General features: G+C 34.7%; 1 protein-coding gene across 2 annotated transcripts; it reads left to right on the top strand.

Moving 5' to 3' along the window:
* The first annotated feature begins 411 nt into the window (after nucleotides 1-411).
* LOC142553911 (protease Do-like 2, chloroplastic) lies at nucleotides 412-21,738 on the top strand. Of its 2 annotated transcripts, none has more exons than XM_075664449.1 (21): nucleotides 412-701; nucleotides 1,362-1,508; nucleotides 1,878-1,928; nucleotides 2,812-2,885; nucleotides 3,100-3,163; nucleotides 6,068-6,112; nucleotides 6,281-6,388; nucleotides 6,973-7,050; nucleotides 7,694-7,760; nucleotides 8,016-8,074; nucleotides 8,289-8,388; nucleotides 18,792-18,871; nucleotides 19,165-19,221; nucleotides 19,910-20,013; nucleotides 20,162-20,249; nucleotides 20,353-20,438; nucleotides 20,509-20,533; nucleotides 20,637-20,708; nucleotides 21,002-21,052; nucleotides 21,238-21,298; nucleotides 21,432-21,738. In XM_075664449.1, the coding sequence occupies exons 1-21, from the start codon at nucleotides 516-518 to the stop codon at nucleotides 21,683-21,685; spliced, it is 1,857 nt and encodes a 618-aa protein (XP_075520564.1). In that variant the 5' UTR covers nucleotides 412-515; the 3' UTR covers nucleotides 21,686-21,738. The 2 variants fall into 2 exon arrangements, with proteins under 2 accessions (XP_075520564.1, XP_075520566.1); XM_075664451.1 differs by having other exon boundaries at nucleotides 413-701; nucleotides 1,371-1,508.
* Nucleotides 21,739-22,627: the final 889 nt, after the last annotated feature.

Below are 22,627 nucleotides of genomic sequence, written 5' to 3'. Positions count from 1 at the left end.
ATAAAACGTGTATAAACTTTTATTTTCCCGTTGGCTGTATATGAAGATTACAATATCGGGTTAATCACTAATCATATGCAGAAATGTTTGTGATTGAGATGTCGTATCACTTTTCGAAAGACAATTGAGTCCTATTTTCTGTCTCATTTTTACTGTGAAAATTGTGAAGTCTCGTTTATGCAAATGACAATCGTTAGCATGTAGTGGATAATCACTTCTTAACTTGGATCCTGAAATCTTTTTAATTATATAACTTTCGTCAAAACCTAAATATTCAATTTATAATTTTATTCCAAACAAAATAGCTACTAAATTCCAAAAAGCTATCCATTGATATATAGAACTCTATTTCTTTTTGTTGTTTTCATACCATTTACGAATAAATTTCAAACATATTTTGTATAATATAATAGTGCAGAGGATAAGATAATATACGATAAACTCTCCTCTCTCCCTTTTTTTTTTATTGAACTTCCATTCCACAGAACTCAGCTGCATTGCTGTTTTTTTTTTACATGGCAATCGCAGCCGGAACCTGGTGGTTCTCCGCTTCCATTGCTTGCGCCGACTCCCATATCTCTTTATCCTCCAGTCAACTCTTGTGCACTTCGCGCAGACCTTATATTTATTGCGTTTCCGAGTCTTCTGAAGCTCCGGTCGAAGGAGCATCGAAGAAATACAAGAGGAGATTCGTCAATGAGGTACTCTAATTATTTCTATTTAGGTTGGTTTATTGTTTCTTTTGTTTTAGCAATCCTCGTTAATTGAATGAAAAGTGTTGATTTCTTAAATTTATTTAATAAAGAGAGAGTAGCAGGGAGTAGTTGATACATATTTACGTTCTTTGAAAAATATGGCTTCTTGCACTAGATTTTCGAATTAATGCTTCATCGAGAAAACAAACAGCACTAGCCTGTTAAGAATTTTTTGGTATCCTGTTCTTAAAATTTAAAAAGACTTCAATACAAGAAATACACAAACGTTAATATATTAATTGTATAGTTTGTTTCCACAATCCACCCTTTATTTCCTTGTGATTAAGTGGCTGACATACCCTTTAATTAGGTCATAATGTTATTGATTTATATTCATCTTCTTGCAACCGATCAGACGAATGAAACTAAATGCCGACCCTGTTCTCTACCTCAACTTATAAGCCAAAAAATTAAGAATACATTAGTAATATTGGAATATTTGTCTCGTGGAATTTATATATTAGAAATAAAGTTCAAAAATTGGAACATTCTGGCTAGAGAATACTTATTGAATTTAGTGTAGGCACCTAAAGCGAAATGACCACCAAGCTTATGAAGCACTATAATTACTAGTTCATGATTTTAAGTTATGATATTAGGCAAAAGTTTCAACAGAGATCAACTGAAGAAAATACATTTTGGAAGTCAGACGGTAGAGGTAGTCGGAATAAAACTGGACTGTCAGCATTTAAATCAATTGGTGTACAGAAGAAAGGGAACAAGGGAATTCTGGTTGACTCGAAGGAACAGCAGGTACGTGTACCCGATACCCAATTCCTCAGTCCTTTTCAAATCTCAATTATGGTACAACTCACTTATATGGCATTTAATTCCTGTATTGTCTTAACTAATTCATTGTTTTTTCATTGAGAGAAATATGAGGCAATGCATGGAACCTGAAAATCACAAGTTTGTTGTCAAAAGGAATAGCGAAATGTAGGATTTGGTCAAAGCTGTTCAGTAATTTGCGTGCGAATGTAAAATAGTGACAGTATTTGAAACCTGATGGAAGTAAATATTTGCATTTTGGGGTCTGCCAAAATCTATGTTTTCATTATTTGAAGCATTATTGGCCTAAGATGATAGTTAAGTTCCTTCAAATTGATCGGTTATAATTTTTAGGTAGAGGCCGACAATCTTCAAGATGCTGCTTTCCTTAATGGTGTTGTGAAGGTAAGTACATCAACTATTTAAACGTTTTGAATACAACTTTTGATTCCAGTTCGCTATTCGTTTTTCTCGGAGTTGCTGTTTGGTTTTTGTCTTATTGTTTTTCGTAAGAGGGACAAACTTTTTCTTAATTCATTCCAGCTTGTTCTTGCAGGTTTAATCTTTATAGATAAGCCATATAGAGCCTATGGTCTAATCCTTGATCGAAACATTCTTACAATTTACTTGTCACAACTAACAATCTACCTTTCAAGTGTTACTCTGCATTGTGATTAGTTTAACTGATTTCTCTGTGATGCTTTAGATAAAAGACTAAATTTGTTTAACTTTTCTGCGTGAAATATTTTATCATTTATCTCTAATTTTAGCAGCTTGTTAGGACCTGACCTATGTTTGTGATATACTGGAGCACCTATCTTCCCTACAAGATGCCCTTCTCAACGATCTCATTTCACCTTGTTGATAGCTGAATCATTCAAATAAATGCTCTATCCCAAGTACTTTATATATGTTCCTTGATAACATGATTAAGTGATGTCTCTTACCAATAATTGCTTTCAGGATGAATTGTAGTGACATGCATAATACTTTTTCTTTCTTTTGTGCTAAAAAGATGTTCTTTGTTTCAAGAAGCTTGATTTATGTTATTAATTTTTTTTAAGATTGCTTAATAAGGTTAATAACTTGTCAATGTTGTCAGAAAATATACAGTTGTACAACTCAAAATCTATTCTAATGACCATACTCAAAAATTTATTTCCTTTTTCAGTATTTAATTGTTAGTGTCCCTGCAAACAATAAATTTATCAATATTCTAAATTGTGTCGTGATTTGGAAGACCATTCCTTTGACATGTATTTTTTTATTCCTCTTTCCCTCTGTGTAGGTTTATTGTACTCATACTGCACCAGACTATTCCCTTCCGTGTCAGAAACAAAGACAGTATACAAGTACCGGAAGGCATGTCTGAGTAACATTTTCTCATGTTTCTTTTTCTCCAGAAAATGCGACTTTTACATCTCCTTCATTCCCACTAGCACCTTTTTTGTGTCTAACTGGTTTGGTGCTCGCTTTCTTGGAACTAATTAAAAATCATTCTGAAGAGTTTAATTATTATTATTATTATTATTTTTTTTAAAATCACCATGATAATTTTTTTTATTCTATTACACAGTGCCTTCATGATTGGGGATGGAATGCTTTTGACAAATGCACATTGTGTTGAACATGATACACAGGTAATATTTAAAGCTTCTCCGCCCTAACGCTTCTTTTGTTAAGCGAATTGCACAATACATATGTTGGATCTAGGTTTTCTCGTGCCCAAATGCAGCGGAAATTTTAAAATTTTTATTTTATTTTGACAATCAAAATATATTTGTTTTGAGCACTCATAAGGTTTATTATAATGAAACAGACATAGGATGTTAGAATTTATACCTTCGGTGAAATTTCACGAGGCTCCAACTATTCCGGGGTTAACGGAGATAACTCTTGATAAATTCCCTACAAACTTTCTTCGAGTCTCCTTCTATCAAGTCTATGACCAGAAGATTTGTTCCTCTTTCAAATAGCACTAGAATATTTGAAAGAAGTTTTTACGTTGAGATCAAAAATTTGAGAGAGAACTCAAATCTCTTTTTCTTGAAAAGTGGCCAAAAATATTTGGAGGAGTTGGAGATGTAATTCTCGTGAATCACAATTGGGAATTGTGGAGGCTATGTCATTTTTTTTCTTTATTTCCTTAAAAACAATAGCCTTGACCTAAATTCCATAATTAACATAAATGGGTTTGATTAATTAATTGGGCTAGTCCAACTAGTTTAATTAATTAATCAAAGTCCATTAATAACTTTAATTATTTAATATGTTGGACTTGTACTCATACAAGCCCATTAAACATACTTCCACTATATTTAATTTAATATTTAATAAACTCAACTTTTGAGGTTAACAAATTAAATCCATTATAAATTCAACATTTGAATTTAATATTTAAATTATAAATTCAACTCCTTGAATTTATCACCTCCAAAATTTAATAAACTCAACTTTTGAGTTTAATAAATTAAATTTTCAAATTTTATAAATTCAACTCCTTGAATTTATTCTCTCAAAAATTTAATTATCATAAATTCAACTCCTTGAATTTACTATACCATAATATAAATTCAACTTTTTGAATTTATTCTCTCAAACGGGAATAAACGATCCAGTGCTTGTGTGACCCTCAATGGTTCAGGGATACAGCTAGCCATGGGTTCACAACTCCTTGTGATTCAGGACATAATCCTTTATTCGGGCTTACCCTTATTTGCCCCATTCTGTGTATCAACAATTGATCATGAGAATGTCAGAAATCATATTTCTGATTAAACACATCGAACCATGGTAAGAGCGTCTAGTAGCATTGCCCCATGATTCCCTAGGTATCACTGATAGTGCCTGCAAGAACTAGTCGATTATGATTAGCGTACAGTACGGTCCCTTCAACTCATATATCCCAATCGAATCTGCAACCATTGGTTCACCGAGGATTGCATATAAATTCGATAACTATGTGATACATATAAATAGTGGCATCGCATGTACCATTGGAGAACTCCTTCTCCAATGTACATCTCATACTCTGGCCAGAGATTCCACGCACTATTATTTCATCAGATAATATAGGATATCTACACCCGTAGGTGAGCGGTGAATCCCGACTACAATGCACTGGCTCCTATATGTGTCGCCCCAACCTCGCCACCTGATGACTCTCCTGGAGCCGATAAACGAGTCAAAGCACAGCCCTAGCATATAGAGCCTTAGTGTTGTCCCGGGTCGTAAGGACTAATAGTGTACAATCATAACCACGGACTTATCCTCTAGATGAATGATAACCACTTGGAAACTCCGAAGGAGAGTTGTTCGGTATAATAATCATATGACTACCCATCTGTAGGGATGTAAACGAACCAAACCGTATGTGAGCTATTCGAAGCTCGATTCGATAAAAGCTCGTTTGAGCTCGTTTAATGAGGCTCGTTAAGATAAACAAACCAAACTCAAGCTTTACAGTATTCGGCTCGTTAGCTCGTGAACATGTTCGTTGGTAAGTTCATGAGTAATCTTTTAGATGAAAAAATAATAGTTTTGATATTTGATTTATTGATTTTGCATATTATTTATGAAATATATAGAAAAATCTATTAAATTTATTTATTATAATAAATTTACAAATTTTAATAAGAGTAATATATTTTTCTTTAAATATATAATTTACTTTTTAATTAATTTAATGAAAATTTAAATGTATAATTCATATTTATTAAGCTTGTTTAGGCTCGATAAAGGCTTGAATAAGCTCGTGAGCCATGCATATATTCGTTAAATAAAGCTCGAGCTCGGCTCGATTATAAACGAACCAAGCTCAAACATTCAAGAGTTCGGCTCGGCTCGACTCAGTTACATCCCTACCCATCTGCATGTTTGGACATCTCTATGCCCTTACCAAGAAACGCAGTACACAACATCACAAATGTTAGTCTCGAGCTCAAGCGACCTTTATCCATGTTTTAGGCGGCTGAATCGACTAGGAACGAATTTAGATCATACAGTGTTTACAAATGAGTTTCAACATCGAATTACGATTCATTTGTATTAAAGTATAATCAAGGTTTTTATCTATGTTGAGTCAATAAAATCCCTAGCCAACAATTGGCTTACAGGACATCTACTCTAACAACGTATTGGTTTGATGCAATAAGTGAAGTGAAATGATCAGCACATGCATAAGATACCTAACAATAAATTCGACGTTCAAACATCCCAAATCCGTCAAATTTAAAGCAAATTTTGTTTCAAAACAATTTCTTCATTCTATTTGATGGTTTTGCTCGTTCCCTCTAGCATTCGTTATATACTTGACCTTCTAAACTTGGTCTTGAAGGTCTTTTGCTGTGATTGTATTTCAAGAACTTGGTCTTGAAGGTCTTTTGCTGTGATTGTATTTCGAGTATGTGAGTCAGTTTGTGTTGATACTTTCTGGCAGACATTGGATGCTGGGGATTTTATTCTGTACATCATTTGTTTCATGTACTCAGCTGCACCAAAGGTGTGTAATAGTTATTTGATCGGTACTTTTGATATGATTGCAGGTCAAAGTAAAGAGAAGGGGGGATGATACGAAATATGCTGCCAAGGTAGCTTCTTTAGAATTCATTTATTCACAGCTGTTATGAACCTTTTCTTTATGCTTCAACTGATAAAGTCATTAAAAAGTATGATCCCTAATACAAACTATATGTATACTAGCCTATAATTCGATCTGATTATGCCACTTACTCTCTGATCAAATGGTATTATTGTAGGTTCTGGCAAGGGGTTTAGAATGTGACATTGCTCTGCTTTCAGTTGAGTGTGAGGAATTTTGGGAAGGATCTGAGCCCCTTCACTTTGGGCGCTTGCCTAATTTGCAGGTCCACTTGATCATATTTCTCTATCCAGGATTATAATTCCTTGTTTTTCCGCCTTCTTTTTGACATAGAAACAAGGATTTCAAGTTTTTGTCAACTTCAACTCTAGGATTTGAATATTTTTCATTTTTGACGCTGTCTGCATCAAGCTCAGCAGGGTTACTTCTATAAAGTGTGATTCTGAAGTAATTTCGTTTCATGTTACCTGTATTGAATATTCTGTTGATCATATTTTTGTGAATGAACTTCATATATACATGAACAAGAACTTCAAAGTCAGCATTTGAATGATAATATATTCCTTGGGTTGGATGTATGCCATCCCTTCATAACTAATGCATTTGTCTTTTCTGTGAAGTGTTGAATTGAGAATCAATGTTTGTTCGTCACCTTTGTGGGACTCGTTAAGTTGAGAAACCAAAAGGAATGAAATTGTTATGTCATATGTTACACTTTGCAGTATATTGCATGTTGATGAACTTCCAAGTACATATGGAATTACATCCGTCTGTTTTGACATGACCATAGAAGATAACTTCAGTACCTGTCCTTGAACAGCTTCGTTACTTTCCCTTTCAAATTTGCAGGATTCAGTGACTGTTGTAGGATATCCACTTGGAGGAGAAACTATATCAGTGTCTAAGGGTGTAGTATCAAGAATTGAGGTTTGTTCACTCTATCAATATCTCAGACTATATATTTTCTACCAGAAATTTGCATTTCATTATTTCAGGATTTTGATTCCTCGGCCTAATTCAAAATGTAACTTTAGTTTTATTTAGAAAGTGCAATTGCTTGACCTTTTTCTTTTCACAATGATGAAATAATATTATGAAGTTGATACAAAATTTCATTTCGCTTATTTGCTGATAGACAAAAAAATTAAATGTCAAGAGTCTTTTTTACCGGCAATATGATGGAAAAAGTAAAAGTGTCTCTTGATGTTGGAAACTTGGTGGAAAGTGTCTCTCTCTCTTGCAGGACCAATGACAAAATAATTCTTGCACCGTTCCATAACTTATAAGATCCCGAGGATTTTGTAATAAATTTTGACTGGGACATAATTGTTCGCTGTTCAAGCTTCAATCTTTGGCAAACATTTACCTCGGTTTTAACTGTAACTTTCTCCACTATTGACCAAGTCACTGGCTTATTTACTATTTATATTCTATCAGTTTAGATATTTGCATGTCATATTTTCTGTTTCGATGAGAAAAATGGAACAGTAGTAATAATGTTAACTGTCTTGGGTCTTGTACTTGTATTTAGGGCTTGCTATTTTTGTTTATACTTATCACACGTCTTCAGGTTACATCGTATGCTCATGGATCTTCTGAGCTACTTGGCATTCAAATTGATGCTGCCATAAATCCTGGTAAGTGTATATTTTTAAAACTATAAATTTTTCTTTTCCAAGGGGAACAAATTTGTTGTTGGTCAGATGTGCCATATATTCCAGTTCCCTTTTATAAACACAACTCTAGTTTTGAGTTTTTATTTCTTTGATTATGGCTTTATATTTCTTTGGTTTTTTATAGCTAATAATATGAATATATTTTTCTCTTATTTTTATCTTACCCCAGCGCTGTGCTCTGTCATTGCTTTTGCTAATCATTAATTCCTTATTTAGGTAATAGCGGCGGCCCCGCATTCAATGACCAAGGGGAGTGCATTGGAGTGGCATTTCAGGTTTAATTAGATTTGACTGTGAAAATCTATGGATTTTAGAGTCGGATGTTAGCTCTCTTTTTATCAGCTTTGCCGTGGGAATTATCCTTTTAATGCGATACTTTTTCTAAGTCATGATGTATAGACTTATGTCATGACTTTAAAGTGCCCCATTGTCATAGTTTGTACAGTTGTTTGCTTATAACATCATATCCTCAGAGGACCTTACCTTTAGGTATACAGATCCGATGAGGCTGAGAATATTGGCTACGTTATTCCTAGTACTGTTGTATCTCATTTTCTTGAAGACTATGAAAGGAATGGGAAATACACTGGTGAGCCTTCAACCTCGTGAAATAACCTTTTCATGTCTTTTCATGTTAATGAATCATATTTGGTGTTATTTGATGTGTCTTGGCTTTTATAACAAGTTTAAATGTCTCAAACTATGATGCTTGTGAGAAAGAGTTATTCAAGCTATCGAGCTACCTGTTACGACATTTCAGTTTTGATTGGGTTTTATTAACATAAAAGCTTAAACTAAAAAGCAGATAAGAAAAACTGAGAATATCATTGTGGAACTCTATTAAATGTTTGAGGTACATTTCAGCATATTTTTACAAATGAACAATTTTGCTAGACATCTCTATGAGAGGAAACCATCATTATTCATCCCCAAAACAGCTTATTTTGTACATATTTCTGCTAGATATATGTGCTTTTAATCATTAAGGTGAGCCTGTTACCTTCTATTTGCAAAAAAACAATTGTCAAGATCTCAATCCTGATTGTTGGACATCACGACTTCCAAGAAAACATTTTGAATTTTTTATGAAAGAAATTAATAATCTGTATACCTATAAAAGTGTGGATGAAGAACATTGTTTTCCAATTGTGCAATGACAAAATTAACCTTTTATACACACTTTAAAAATAGCATGTAACTCCTATATTAATTTTATCAAATAACTCATCTTTATACTACATTTAAATGTTTTTCCTTTTACTTTTATCTCTACATTTTTTTCCAATGATTTTATTGTAATTTTGTAATTATATTTTTAGTACAATTTCTAATTAAGTAATAAATTATAGTATCATAAAATTATATATGAAATTTTATTTCTTTTGTTGTATTTCAAAATTTAATGGTGAAAATCATACCAATAGTTTAAATCTATATTTATTTCTTTTGTTATATTTCAAATTTTAATAGTAAAAATCATACCAATAGTTTAAAATCTATATTTAATAATTATTACATGAGTTTATTTGATATTTACCATATAATCTTATTTGAATGTTCATTTCTTTAGATATGTTGATTTATTTATTATTTTAAAACTTATTTAATAAGAAATTAATAGTCATCAATGTTAGTCTACAATAGTCATCAATGTTAAGAAATTAATAGTCATCAATATAGAATTGTAAAAATAAAAAGTAAAAAATTTCTTTAGGAGGTTAAATTAAATATTATAAGTTATATTTTACTATCAATATTACTATTTCATTTGTTTTAATATTGTTTTTATGAGTTAGTCATAGTGATTTTAAATTAATAATTATTTGTTTTTTATTATGCTTCGCTATTGTAGATTATGATTTATACATTGATAAAATCCATAATTTGGTTGATTTTTAGGTTATTATACTTTATACGTGATGTTTGAATATATAATTTTTTTTAAAAAAATTGGTTTCAGTTCATTTTTGTGGGGACCCGGACACTAATTAAAGTTTTTAATCGTTCTTAGAATTAATCAATCAATTATAATAAACAGGGTCTAATTTTTTTTTTTTAAAATACAAAGCGGAAACTTTATGTAAATCAATCTGAATTACATATTAAATATAAACATACAAGTCTTGTATTGTCTACAATAATCCAACTAGGTTCAACTACATATCAGTGCTGACTCCTAATTTATTTCTGAGCCCGGATCTCCACGCTATCTAGTCCAGCCTCGTTCTCTTCTTGACCCTGATCCTGTCCCACCTGTTGTCATGCACACATACAAACAAGACAACAGCCGGATAACTCCGGTGAGAATTACATTCCCAGTATAAATCATGTATACATGCAATCATATAAACAATATAAAAGCATATAACAGATATTCATAACATGTATCAAAATCAGAACATGAATCAAATATTCGTAGCATGTATCATAATCCGAAACATGAATTAATATCAACAATAACCCTTACTCTAAACATGTACCATAATCAGGAACATAAATCAACATCAATCAATAAATCAATATCCGTAACTCTTAAACTCAGACTAGACTCAATCCTAGTCTAGGAATCCCGATTTCCAGACGTTGGCATTCCATATCAATCACCAGTAATAGAAGAAACTCCAATTCTATCCACATTGATATGGTATCGATAACCAGTAATAGAAGAAACTCCAATTCTATCCACATCGATTGCCAATCGTCCAGTGCCCTATACGTGATGGACATTGGCACTTTCGCCAATTTACTATCTTGTGATATCGTGCAATGTGCCCGTGGCGATCCCGCCACTATCAGGTACTTCTGTCACAAGATCACTCGACTAATACCTGCTTTCTATACATTCATAGAACAAGCATATCCAGTCAAATCAATGAACATAATGATAAGAAGTATGTGATTTAGGGAAACTCAAGTATATCATACTATACTCGAGTCGATCTCCCGGTACCACATTTACTTATACCTTTCTATTCTCGGTCTGACGAAGACGAAGTCTCAAACTCAACTCTGTCCATCTTCAGTCTGACTCTGTCGAAGCTTTGGACTCACTGTCTGTCGATATCAATCTGGCAATAACAATATCGAATATACTGTATCAATGTATAACTCAATTCAATACCTAATCTGATCGATATCACGACACCATAATAAAATCTCAATCAATACTGAATCTGATCAATATCAATTCATTGATGTTTCGACGGCGTGATAATACAACCTCGATAACCCCATCAATTTCAACATCACAGATATAATAATACGGCTCATAATCAATATCTGATAAAATCAGAACCTAATCGAATTCGGTTTCAACGGCATAACGGTACCATATAAATATACCACGCAATATAAATCAACAGATATCAATTCCTGTATCAGAAACACCATATATGATTCCTATTCAATTCTGACAATATCATAATTTCAAATCATATTTAAACGTAACAAAACTTACGTTCAGTTGTAGCCTGCGTCGATAGGAATTCAGTACTGAAGTCGGATTCAAAATCTGACGGACGGATTTTGCACAAATCGAATTCTAAACTCGGGAATCAATTTTTCCCAAGTTTTCTCGATTTCTTCATTTGCTACAGGAGAATGAATTGTTTATATATATATATATATACATACATCTCGTGCATGTAAGGCAAGTGGAGTATTGTGCATACTGCACGTCTCGCGCATATGCGCGACCAGCATCGGCGCATATGCGCGAGACACAAAGTCTCGGCGCGTAACATCACGGCAGCTCGCGCATATGCGCGCCCCATCGTCGCGCATATGCGCGAGACCTACTGTCTCGTGCAATGCAACTCGCGCATATGCGCGCCTCTATCCGGCGCATGTGCGCCAACTTCTCTGCCTACCTCGCGCATGTGCGCGGCTCACGTCGCGCATGTGCGCGCAATGTTCTGTTATAGCTCCTTGGCTACTGGACATCTCGCGCATATGCGCGCCCTCACGCCGCGCATATGCGCGGGGTCTTCTGCCCAATTCGCGCATGGCTCGCGCATCACATCGCGCATGTGCGCGAATGGCACCCTCACACCTACTTTGCGTGTCTTTTCTCGTCTTTTCCAGTTTAATCCTTTACGTTTATAATCACTTCGATTATCCCCTAATCATTTCAGATTACGGTAATCAAATTCTCGGGCCTTACATTTCTCCCCCGTTAAGATACGATTTCATCCCCGAAATCACAGACAATTAAATCCGATAGCAAGTCCGACAAGGAAAGAAATGTATAACAGAATCAATCATAATTCCTTTCAGTGTAATAATTCTGAACATCGCTACCTCATATCAGACTCAGTCTTCCAGGTAGCCTCTTCGATGCCCTGATGTTTGTACTATACTTCCAACAGCGGAATATTCTTCATCCTGAAATATTTTTCTTTCACGAATCTCCGATTTCACTCTGGAATAATCATTCAAGAAGTATAATCTCATAATACCACTCGAAATAGCTCTAACAGAATTAATCTCACAATATTGGCTATACAGCATCCATATATACCCATCAACAGCTCATAATAAATCAACATTAACATCTCCTATCAACTCTGATAATTCCAATCAAGGTTATATTCAATCTTCAACCTCAAATATCAACAGTCATCATCCGACGTTGACATATTCAGTCCATTTATTTTGAGCTGTCTTCATTTTCCTCTGAATCAGTTTCAATTTCTTTTTCATATCTCTGATTCCATCCGATCCAATCTCAGGTATCTCGGAGATATTATTCCTATACGAAGGAAATCTGCAGTCCTCATTGTACAATGCCTCGACTGATGCTATTTCAATACTCATCTGATAGCTATTGTCTTACAATCATTCACAAAGTGACAACACATCGCCTCAACTAGTGCTAAAATCCAGCACTACAGTTCCTGGATATCCTCCAGTTCCAGGATAGTTGCTCCAACTATCTGTCGATCTATAGACGATAAGTGAAAGAGTTTATTGTATACTCTGCCAAAAGTACAAAATCAAACGAAAATCACAGTCTGATATAATCAACTTTGGCATTCAGTACAATCTATCCTCTTTTCTGATATAAATCTCCATCGACTGGTCATATCCGTAAGTCTTCATGTACAAATAATATATGCAAATTCACGCAATCTATTAATAACAATCACATCGCATCCCAATCTTGAAAAGATTTCGGTAGTTTCATTACGAAATCTATAGAAATGTACTCCCATTTCTATTCAAGAATCGATAATCGATATAACCAATCTCCTGTTTTCCCTTGTCGGCAATTTAGACATTTCAGTATAAATTCTGTTACAACTGATTTCATCTGTTTCCCTAACATCAGTTAGTTCAAGTCAGTCTACATTTTTCTATCATCAGAATAAATGTTGAATTAAAGATGGCGCATTTCTGATCATACCCGTCGTTTCCAAATCCAACACATCTGACACCACAAATCAGTTATTCATATGCCATACAGTATCACATACCTGATATTCTGATCGATCCTCTACTCTGATCATTGAAATCAAGGTCTACACATTCTGAACATTCTGATCAAACTTCTGAACTGCTTTAATTCCCGAAATCAGCTTTGGTTTGACTCACACTGTATAGAATTTCAACGATATGTAGTCTATATCAAATACTGAGTTAAAAGATAAGAAGTCTCAAGCAGATTTACTACAACCATCGTATATAATATCCTGCTAAATTCATACAACCATCAATATCTGACACTGATATCAATCTCAGCCACTGATCACGGCTTCACTGTACTCAGCTCAACAGATATATCGTCTTCAGATGTCATATATTCTGAACACAATATGTCTCAGGCCAGATTCACAATTCAACAGTTCTTATCTACCATAATCTCAGTTATCAGAATATTCAATACAAAATATTCGATTCAATCGGTCATTTGCTGCGAGTAATCAAAATATCATGAATATACCGAGCATAAAATCATTAGAATACCTCTGAACACAGGATTCATCCATCCATAACTGAACTGATAAACAGGACTGAAGTATTTTACAGAGAAACGCACAATCAGATGTAACTCTAATTCTCAGGCAATAAATCTTCTGACTGATATTTCAATTCTTCCGATACAATCAACATCATTCTGTATGGAATTCTAACAATAGGAACAGAACCTGATATCAGATCAAGGCTGAAATCACTCTCCCTGATATAAAGCAAACCCGGAATCTTTTCTAGGAAGACTTTAGCAATTCTCCTGCTACTGACAAATCATTCCATGATACGCTTAGTTTCAGTAATCCACTGAATACATAAGGAATTACTCCATTCCTTTCGATAATCATCGAGTCATAAATAATACAGATATCAAAGGAATTTTAAATCGAAAATCCTTACCATATATTATTCATTCTTCGGCCATTTCAGGTCCGGATCTTACCATCTCCTGGCAAGAATCTATAATAGTTCTGTACTTGTCAATACATCAATATCAATAATGCAGTCAAAATCAGACCACACAAGTACAACACAGTATAACTCAATCTCATTCTCACTTCACTGCAGTATACGATATTTACAGAATTCACTGGTATCAATCTTTCCCCCAAAAGATAAAGAAATCAATACTACAGTATATACAGACCCAACCGAATAAAGCATATGTCAATGCAATTCATACAGAATCATGTATAAGATGTACGAGAATCTCCCAATACATATGGAACAAAATCATAAAAGAACAGATACCTGTCACTACATCATCAAGTGCATCCTGGATCTGTTCCTCGGTCACTACCACCAGATGATTCTGCTCCCTGAGATCTTCGGAAGTCTCTCAGTGGACATACTCTAGAAAAATGTCCTGGCTGACGACAGATGTGGCAACTTCCAGACACACCTCGGCATTGCTCTGTAGAATGTCTTCCTCCACAAGTGCTACAATAAACTCCTGTATAACTTGGGCTAGAACTACTGGAGCTAGATAAACCGCTCCCTAACTTCTTGAACTGCTTCTTTCGAGCTTTCAACTGTTCTTTCTTTTCACTACTGCTGCTACCAATCTCGATTCGGGGAGGTAGTTGCAGTAGTTTCGGGGTTGAAAGAACATACGAAGCTTCCTTTTGTCTCATCAGAACTGTTTCTGCTCTTCTAGCTCTGTTCAGAGTGTCAGCAAAATTATTCGGTTGCTTCACATTCACCAATGTACGTATCTCTGGATTCAATCCCTGGATGAACTGATCAAGCATAGCTGCATCATTTCTAGCCACCTGAGGGGCAAAACGTAGCAAGGTGAAGAACTGAGCCACATACTCATCAACATTCAACTGACCATGTCTCAGATTTACAAACTCTGCACCTTTATCCTGTCTGTATGATACGGGGAAAAATCTTTGATAGAATTCAACTTTAAAAATTTTCCACGGAATCACTGAACTACGCTGTTCTAAGGCTTCTTTGGTTACCAGCCACCAACTCCTTGCAACTTCCCGTAACTGCTTGGGCACCAGTTTAACTCTCCGTTCATCTGGGTAATCAAGTGAATCAAGCAGTATCTCTATATCATCTAACCAATTCTCACAATCATCAGACGTCTCAGTACCCTTCAGAATCGGCGGTTGAAATGATTGAAACTGTTTCAACTGTATTTCCATCGGAATTTCCAACTCATCTATCTGATCCACCGCAGTACTACCTCTTTCTGGAATTCTTCAAGGAGGTATGTCTGATGATCATAAAAGTTAGCGATCACATGGGATAAATCTGTCTCGGTCCCTTTCTGATCAGCTTACCTCTGATCAAGAATTGGTTCTGATCTCTTTTCAAATAATACATATTACCAAATCATCTCAGATATTCAGGTAACATGTATTTAAAAGCAGTAAAACATAATATCATGCTAGCATACACAATGTAATTCAACATTATAATAAATCACATGCAGGGAAAGAAAACTCAATCTACCCCGCTCACTAGCCTCTATCTCAGTCTCAAAAACCTACAGTTCTGGACCTATTGCTCTGATATCACCTGTTGTGGAGACCCGGACGCTAATTAAAGTTTTTAATCGTTCTTAGAATTAATCAATCAATTATAATAAACAGGGTCTAATTTTTTTCTTTTAAAATACAAAGCGGAAACGTAATGTAAATCATTCTGAATTACATATTAAATATAAACATACAAGTCCTGTATTGTCTACAATAATCCAACTAGGTTCAACTACATATCAGTGCTGACTCCTAATTTATTTCTGAGCCCGGATCTCCACGCTATCTAGTCCAGCCTCGTTCTCTTCTTGACCCTGATCCTGTCCCACCTGTTGTCATGCACACATACAAACAAGACAACAGCCGGATAACTCCGGTGAGAATTACATTCCCAGTATAAATCATGTATACATGCAATCATATAAACAATATAAAAGCATATAACAGATATTCATAACATGTATCAAAATCAGAACATGAATCAAATATTCGTAGCATGTATCATAATCCGAAACATGAATTAATATCAACAATAACCCTTACTCTAAACATGTACCATAATCAGGAACATAAATCAACATCAATCAATAAATCAATATCCGTAACTCTTAAACTCAGACTAGACTCAATCCTAGTCTAGGGATCCCGATTTCCAGACATTGGCATTCCATATCAATCACCAGTAATAGAAAAAACTCCAATTCTATCCACATTGATATGGTATCGATAACCAGTAATAGAAGAAACTCCAATTCTATCCACATCGATTGCCAATCGTCCAGTGCCCTATACGTGATGGACATTGGCACTTTCGCCAATTTACTATCTTGTGACATCGTGCAATGTGCCCGTGGCGATCCCGCCACTATCAGGTACTTCTGTCACAAGATCACTCGACTAATACCTGCTTTCTATACATTCATAGAACAAGCATATCCAGTCAAATCAATGAACATAATAATAAGAAATATGTGATTTAGGGAAACTCAAGTATATCATACTATACTCGAGTCGATCTCCCGGTACCACGTTGACTTATACCTTTCTCTTCTCGGTCTGACGAAGTCTCAAACTCAACTCTGTCCATCTTCAGTCTGACTCTGTCGAAGCTTTGGACTCACTGTCTGTCGATATCAATCTGGCAATAACAATATCGAATATACTGTATCAATGTATAACTCAATTCAATACCTAATCTGATCGATATCACGACACCATAATAAAATCTCAATCAATACTGAATCTGATCAATATCAATTCACTGATGTTTCGACGGCATGATAATACAACCTCGATAACCCCATCAATTTCAACATCACTGATATAATAATACGGCTCATAATCAATATCAGATAAAATCAGAACCTAATCGAATTCGGTTTCAACGGCATAACGGTACCATATAAATATACCACGCAATATAAATCAACAGATATCAATTCCTGTAACTCATACTTGATAATAATACAAATCTGATATCAAATCTCAATCAAATCGACTCCGAAAATCATAACAAATACATACACAGTCTGTTCTTCGATCTGACTTCAAATATACGATGTCCACTGTATCAGAAACACCATATATGATTCCTATTCAATTCTGACAATATCATAATTTCAAATCATATTTAAACGTAACAAAACTTACGTCCAGTTGTAGCCTGCGTCGATAGGAATTCAGTACTGAAGTCGGATTCAAAATCTGACGGACGGATTTTGCACAAATCGAATTCTAAAGTCGGGAATCAATTTTTCCAAAGTTTTCTCGATTTCTTCATTTGCTACAGGAGAATGAATTGTGTATATATATATATATACATACATCTCGTGCATGTAAGGCAAGTGGAGTATTGTGCATACTGCACGTCTCGCGCATATGCGCGACCAGCATCGGCGCATATGCGCGAGACACAAAGTCTCGGCGCGTAACATCACGGCAGCTCGCGCATATGCGCGCCCCATCGTCGCGCATATGCGCGAGACCTACTGTCTCGTGCAATGCAACTCGCGCATATGCGCGCCTCTATCCGGCGCATATGCGCCAACTTCTCTGCCTACCTCGCGCATGTGCGCGGCTCACGTCGCGCATGTGCGCGCAATGTTCTGTTATAGCTCCTTGGCTACTGGACATCTCGCGCATATGCGCGCCCTCACGCCGCGCATATGCGCGGGGTCTTCTGCCCAATTGCGCATGGCTCGCGCATCACATCGCGCATGTGCGCGAATGGCACACCCTCACACCTACTTTGCGTGTCTTTTCTCGTCTTTTCCAGTATAATCCTTTACGTCTATAATCACATCGATTATCCCCAAATCATTTCAGATTACGGTAATCAAATTCTCGGGCCTTACAATTTTGTTCTATATATTATTTTCATTAAAATTTATTATATAACATAAAATCAATTGCTTGAATTTTAATTTGGGAAACAATTTTGAAAGTAAGTTATATAAGTTCTTATAAATCGTCTAATATAATAAGAAATTAAGCCCAGATAAATAACAAAATGATTCAAATTGTTTTTTAGAAAATCAATTTTTTTAATTTTTATAATATAATTGATATTACGTGCAATGCACGTGCAAGATGCTAGTAAGATAAAGGCATGAAACAAAAATTTATCTCATTTCTCCATGTAGTTTAAGTAGAGGAGAAATTCACAACCATTTGAGTTATGTACATGCACATTGGTTAGGGGTGAACCCAGCCTTGTTTCATACTTCATCACATGGGGCCATTCTTTAAAAATTTGAGTTGTTGGATGGGTATTAGGCTTGCTGAGTTGATTGAGTTAATTTTCTCTCCACTAAGTTATGTCCTTTCTAGAGTTATGCCTAAAAAATATGGCACTGAGAAAACATCATGGCTATTTATCTCATTTTACATATATTTATTTTATAAATCTACATATATTCAGTTTCTTCATTTGTTGGATACTCTCTCTTTTGTAAGCATGTGGCAAAACAAAGTATGTTAGTTTCTGTTGCTTGTGATAGATTGTTACCAAATACCTTTGCATAAATGTCAGGTTTCCCTTCTCTTGGAGTGCTGTTGCAGAAATTGGAGAACCCAGCTTTGAGGACATGCTTGAATGTGCCCTCCAATGAGGTCCCTATTTTCTTATGAACTAGAAGGAAACATAGATTTGTGTGTCCAACCATTTAAGATTATATTATTTGTGTGTCCAGCCACGTAAGATTATACTGATAGCATTTGATGGGTAGCTCACCTTTGACTTAGTTGAAATTGTATTCTATTCTCCGATGTTGTCAGATGAGCAGCAAGTAGTGTTATTTGAGTGATCATCCTTGACTGTCCATTCAAGAAATTTTGTTTTCAAGATTTACATTGATACAGAAAAGCTGGTTTCTCTTATTATCGGCAAACCGTTTGTCTTTCAGGGTGTACTTGTGCGGAAAGTTGAGCCAACCTCCAATGCTAGTAATGTGTTGAAGGAGGTATGTCTACCTTCGTAAGTCTTATAGGGCTTTCTGTTTGTCTTTCTCTGTTGTTGAGTTTACGTCAAGTTATTATTTACCTTGGTACTTTGATATTTTTGTCCACGCTTTGCGTGTTTACTCCACTTTCATTCACCATCCGATATACTAATTTTTTTGTGTCATTGATGAACTTTTCCATCTTTCATATTGACGCCTTTCCTGTCTTCCTACGTGCTTCAAATCAATTATTGATGTTCTCAATTAGATTCTGAAGCACACAGTTTAAGTTTTGGTCTTTGAATTCCCCAACTGCATTTGCTGCTTTCCTGGAAATAAAATCTTGAGAAGATACTGATATTAGGAGCTCCTGCAGTCTTCAAGACAAAGTTGATTGTTTAAATGCCATAAAATTGACTAAATTTGTATCCTAGTTCATGTTAGCCTTCTTGATTTGTGGGAAGTTTCCTAAATAAGTACTGACAGATTTCTGGAAAATTCAAGTTTTACATTAAAAATTGAAATAAATTAAAATTTTCTGTGTTTAGTGGAAAATGTTTGTAGGATTGTCATGTTTTTAGTGGATTTAAAAATTCACTAACATAAACAAATCCATGGAAAAATTAGATAAATGAGGTGATAGAGTTAGTCGTGTTATCATGTTATATACCTTGTTTGTTGTCTACTATCAGTATTGTTTTTCTTCCAGGGGGATGTCATTTTAAGCTTCGATGATGTTTCTGTTGGATGCGAAGGGACAGTACCGTTCCTGTCAACAGGGCGTATTGCATTTCGTTATCTTATTAGTCAAAAGTAAGGTTACCTCTCTGTAATTTTATTAATAACATTCTCCCCGTAAACTTAGAACTTTCTGTGACTGAAACTCAAGTCTAAATTGATTCTGTGCAAATACAGTTTAGTTTCATTAACATGAATCTAGTTTAATATCATACTCTGTTAGGTTTATGGGTGATGTTGCAGAGCTTGGCATTATTAGGGGAGGAAAATCAATGAAAGTTCAAGTAGTTTTAAATCCACGAGTTCATTTGGTAATTTTTTTTTTGTTTTGTGGTGGCTGGGTTGACTGTTTACCTTTCATATTAATTAAATCTCTGATACTAATTTATTCTTTTCAATTATTTTTACCTGAAGGTTCCTTGCCATATTGATGGAGGCCAGCCTTCATATTTGATTGTTGCTGGCTTGGTGTTTACTCCTCTTTCAGAGCCTCTGATTGGGTACATTTCTGAGATTCGTTCATTTAAGTATAGGAAAAACTTATATTGTTGATTTGTTTGTATTTTACAGAGAAGAATGCGAAGATAGCATTGGGGTATTTTATCTTCTTCTTTCCTTTTGTTATTCTTCCGTCAACACAGACATCATTATCATGTATTCTTGAGTTTTACTGTTGATTAGCTTCTTCTTATATTCAGTTAAAATTGTTAACGAAAGCTCGATACTCTATGGCAAGATTTGAAGGAGAACAGATAGTAATCTTATCACAGGTATGTACATTGCTACGAGCCTTCCCTCATTGAAGAATTTTGTTCTTGTATTTTCAAACCCTTTGATATCACTTCTGGACATGTGCGGACGGCGGTTTGATTGGTTTACACAAGCTTAGAACCCTCCATCACTTGTCTTCTTTGAACCCCGTCGAGGATCAAAATGAAAGTTTTTCAAGAAAATCTAGGATTATCATCAACTTTTACCAACAAAGAAAAAATATTTATTACGGTTCTAATTCTTGTGTGCAGCATTTTTTGGCTCACGGTTTGTTTTGTTGTATTTTGTACAGGTATTGGCAAATGAAGTAAACATAGGATATGAAGATATGTGCAACGAGCAGGCATGTCAAAAAATACCCATACGTTAAATTCATATGAGTGCATCTGTAGGCAAAAATAGAATCGAGAATTTTGATTATGGATGACGAAAAGTTTAGTTAAAAATTCCATATGGGGGTCTACCCTTGTGTGCTTGTGCTTCCATGATTTCTTGATTTCAACTAGAAGTAAGTAGAATCAATGCCAGGTTTTGAAGTTGAATGGTACTCAGATCAGAAACATTCGCCACTTGGCTCATCTAATTGATTGTAAGTGCTACTGGCCACTTCAATACTTCATCGCCTATATATTAATTTTCTTATAGCAGCTCGGACCGGAGCTGCTATTAGACTGATAGCCATCACTGTCTACTAAATTTTCGAGTATGTGTTCGTTGATCAGCATGCAAGGACAAATATTTAATCTTTGAATTTGAAGACAACTTTTTGGTTGTTTTGGAGAGGGAGCAAGCTTTAGGTTCATCAGCCAGCATTCTCAAAGGGTATGGAATTCCATCCGAAAGATCGGAATATCTGTCAGAACCATATTTGGACTCCATTGAACAAAAAATCGATGCTATAATCGATCATAATGAGTATGGTGACATTCCCGTCTCAAATTCGGATTTTGGTTTTGATGGTCTTCTTTGGGCTTAAAATTTAGAGTTTTTTCTCTTACATTTTGTTCATATTCATTTAAATCACTCTCATAGTATAGATAAAACCTGAACTATTCAAAAAAGAATTTATCGTAAGACAAACTATAATCGTCACACACCGAAAATACTATAGTTAGATATATTTTAAATGTTGTTAAAATTTATGACATACAAAAAAAAATAATGTTATTAACATTAGGTAATACGAGTGTCAATAATTTTGTGATTAAATACCTTAAATATTTATTAAGATAAATTTTAGAAGGTAATTTTTTTTATGTTAAATATACATGTCATATTATCAACTTATGTGTTAAATATTGCTTTGATGAACACATGAATACTACGATAGAAAAATTCAAAGCATGTGAGAAACTATTACATGAAAGAAGATATGGTTGTGATTGAAAAACACTTGTCATTGCTAACAAAGTTAGATATAAAAAATTTTCTCTTCTTGTTGAAATTAGATGAAATTTCTTTGATGAACACTTGAATACTACGATAGAAAAATTCAAAGTATGTGAGAATTTATTACATGAAAGAACATCTGATTGTGATTGAAAAACATTAGTCATTGCTAACAAATTTAGATATAAGAAATTTTCTTTTCTTGTTGAAACTAGATGAAATTATTTGTATAATTTTCTTAGTATTTTGTTATGCTTTAAAGATTTACTTACACCATATTACAACTACCCTATTACAAACATGTGTCTACCTCTAGTTTCTAATAAGGTTTTTAAATTTAATGGATATCATACCTGTTGGGATCGGGTTAGAGTTTAGAGGGGGTGCATAAAATCTTTTAAAATTTTCTTGATTTCAAACCGTTCTTAACAATTTTCAGGGTGTCAAGAAGTAATTTTAAACGGCCAGATTTGTTGGACCAATAAAAAGTGTAAGTGCGAAAACGGTATGACTTGATTATGATAGATTG

Source organism: Primulina tabacum, chromosome 8 (genome assembly GCF_025594145.1).
Source record: "Primulina tabacum isolate GXHZ01 chromosome 8, ASM2559414v2, whole genome shotgun sequence".
NCBI classification, from domain to species: Eukaryota; Viridiplantae; Streptophyta; class Magnoliopsida; order Lamiales; family Gesneriaceae; genus Primulina; species Primulina tabacum.
This window is presented reverse-complemented; position numbering and strand designations above follow the sequence as displayed.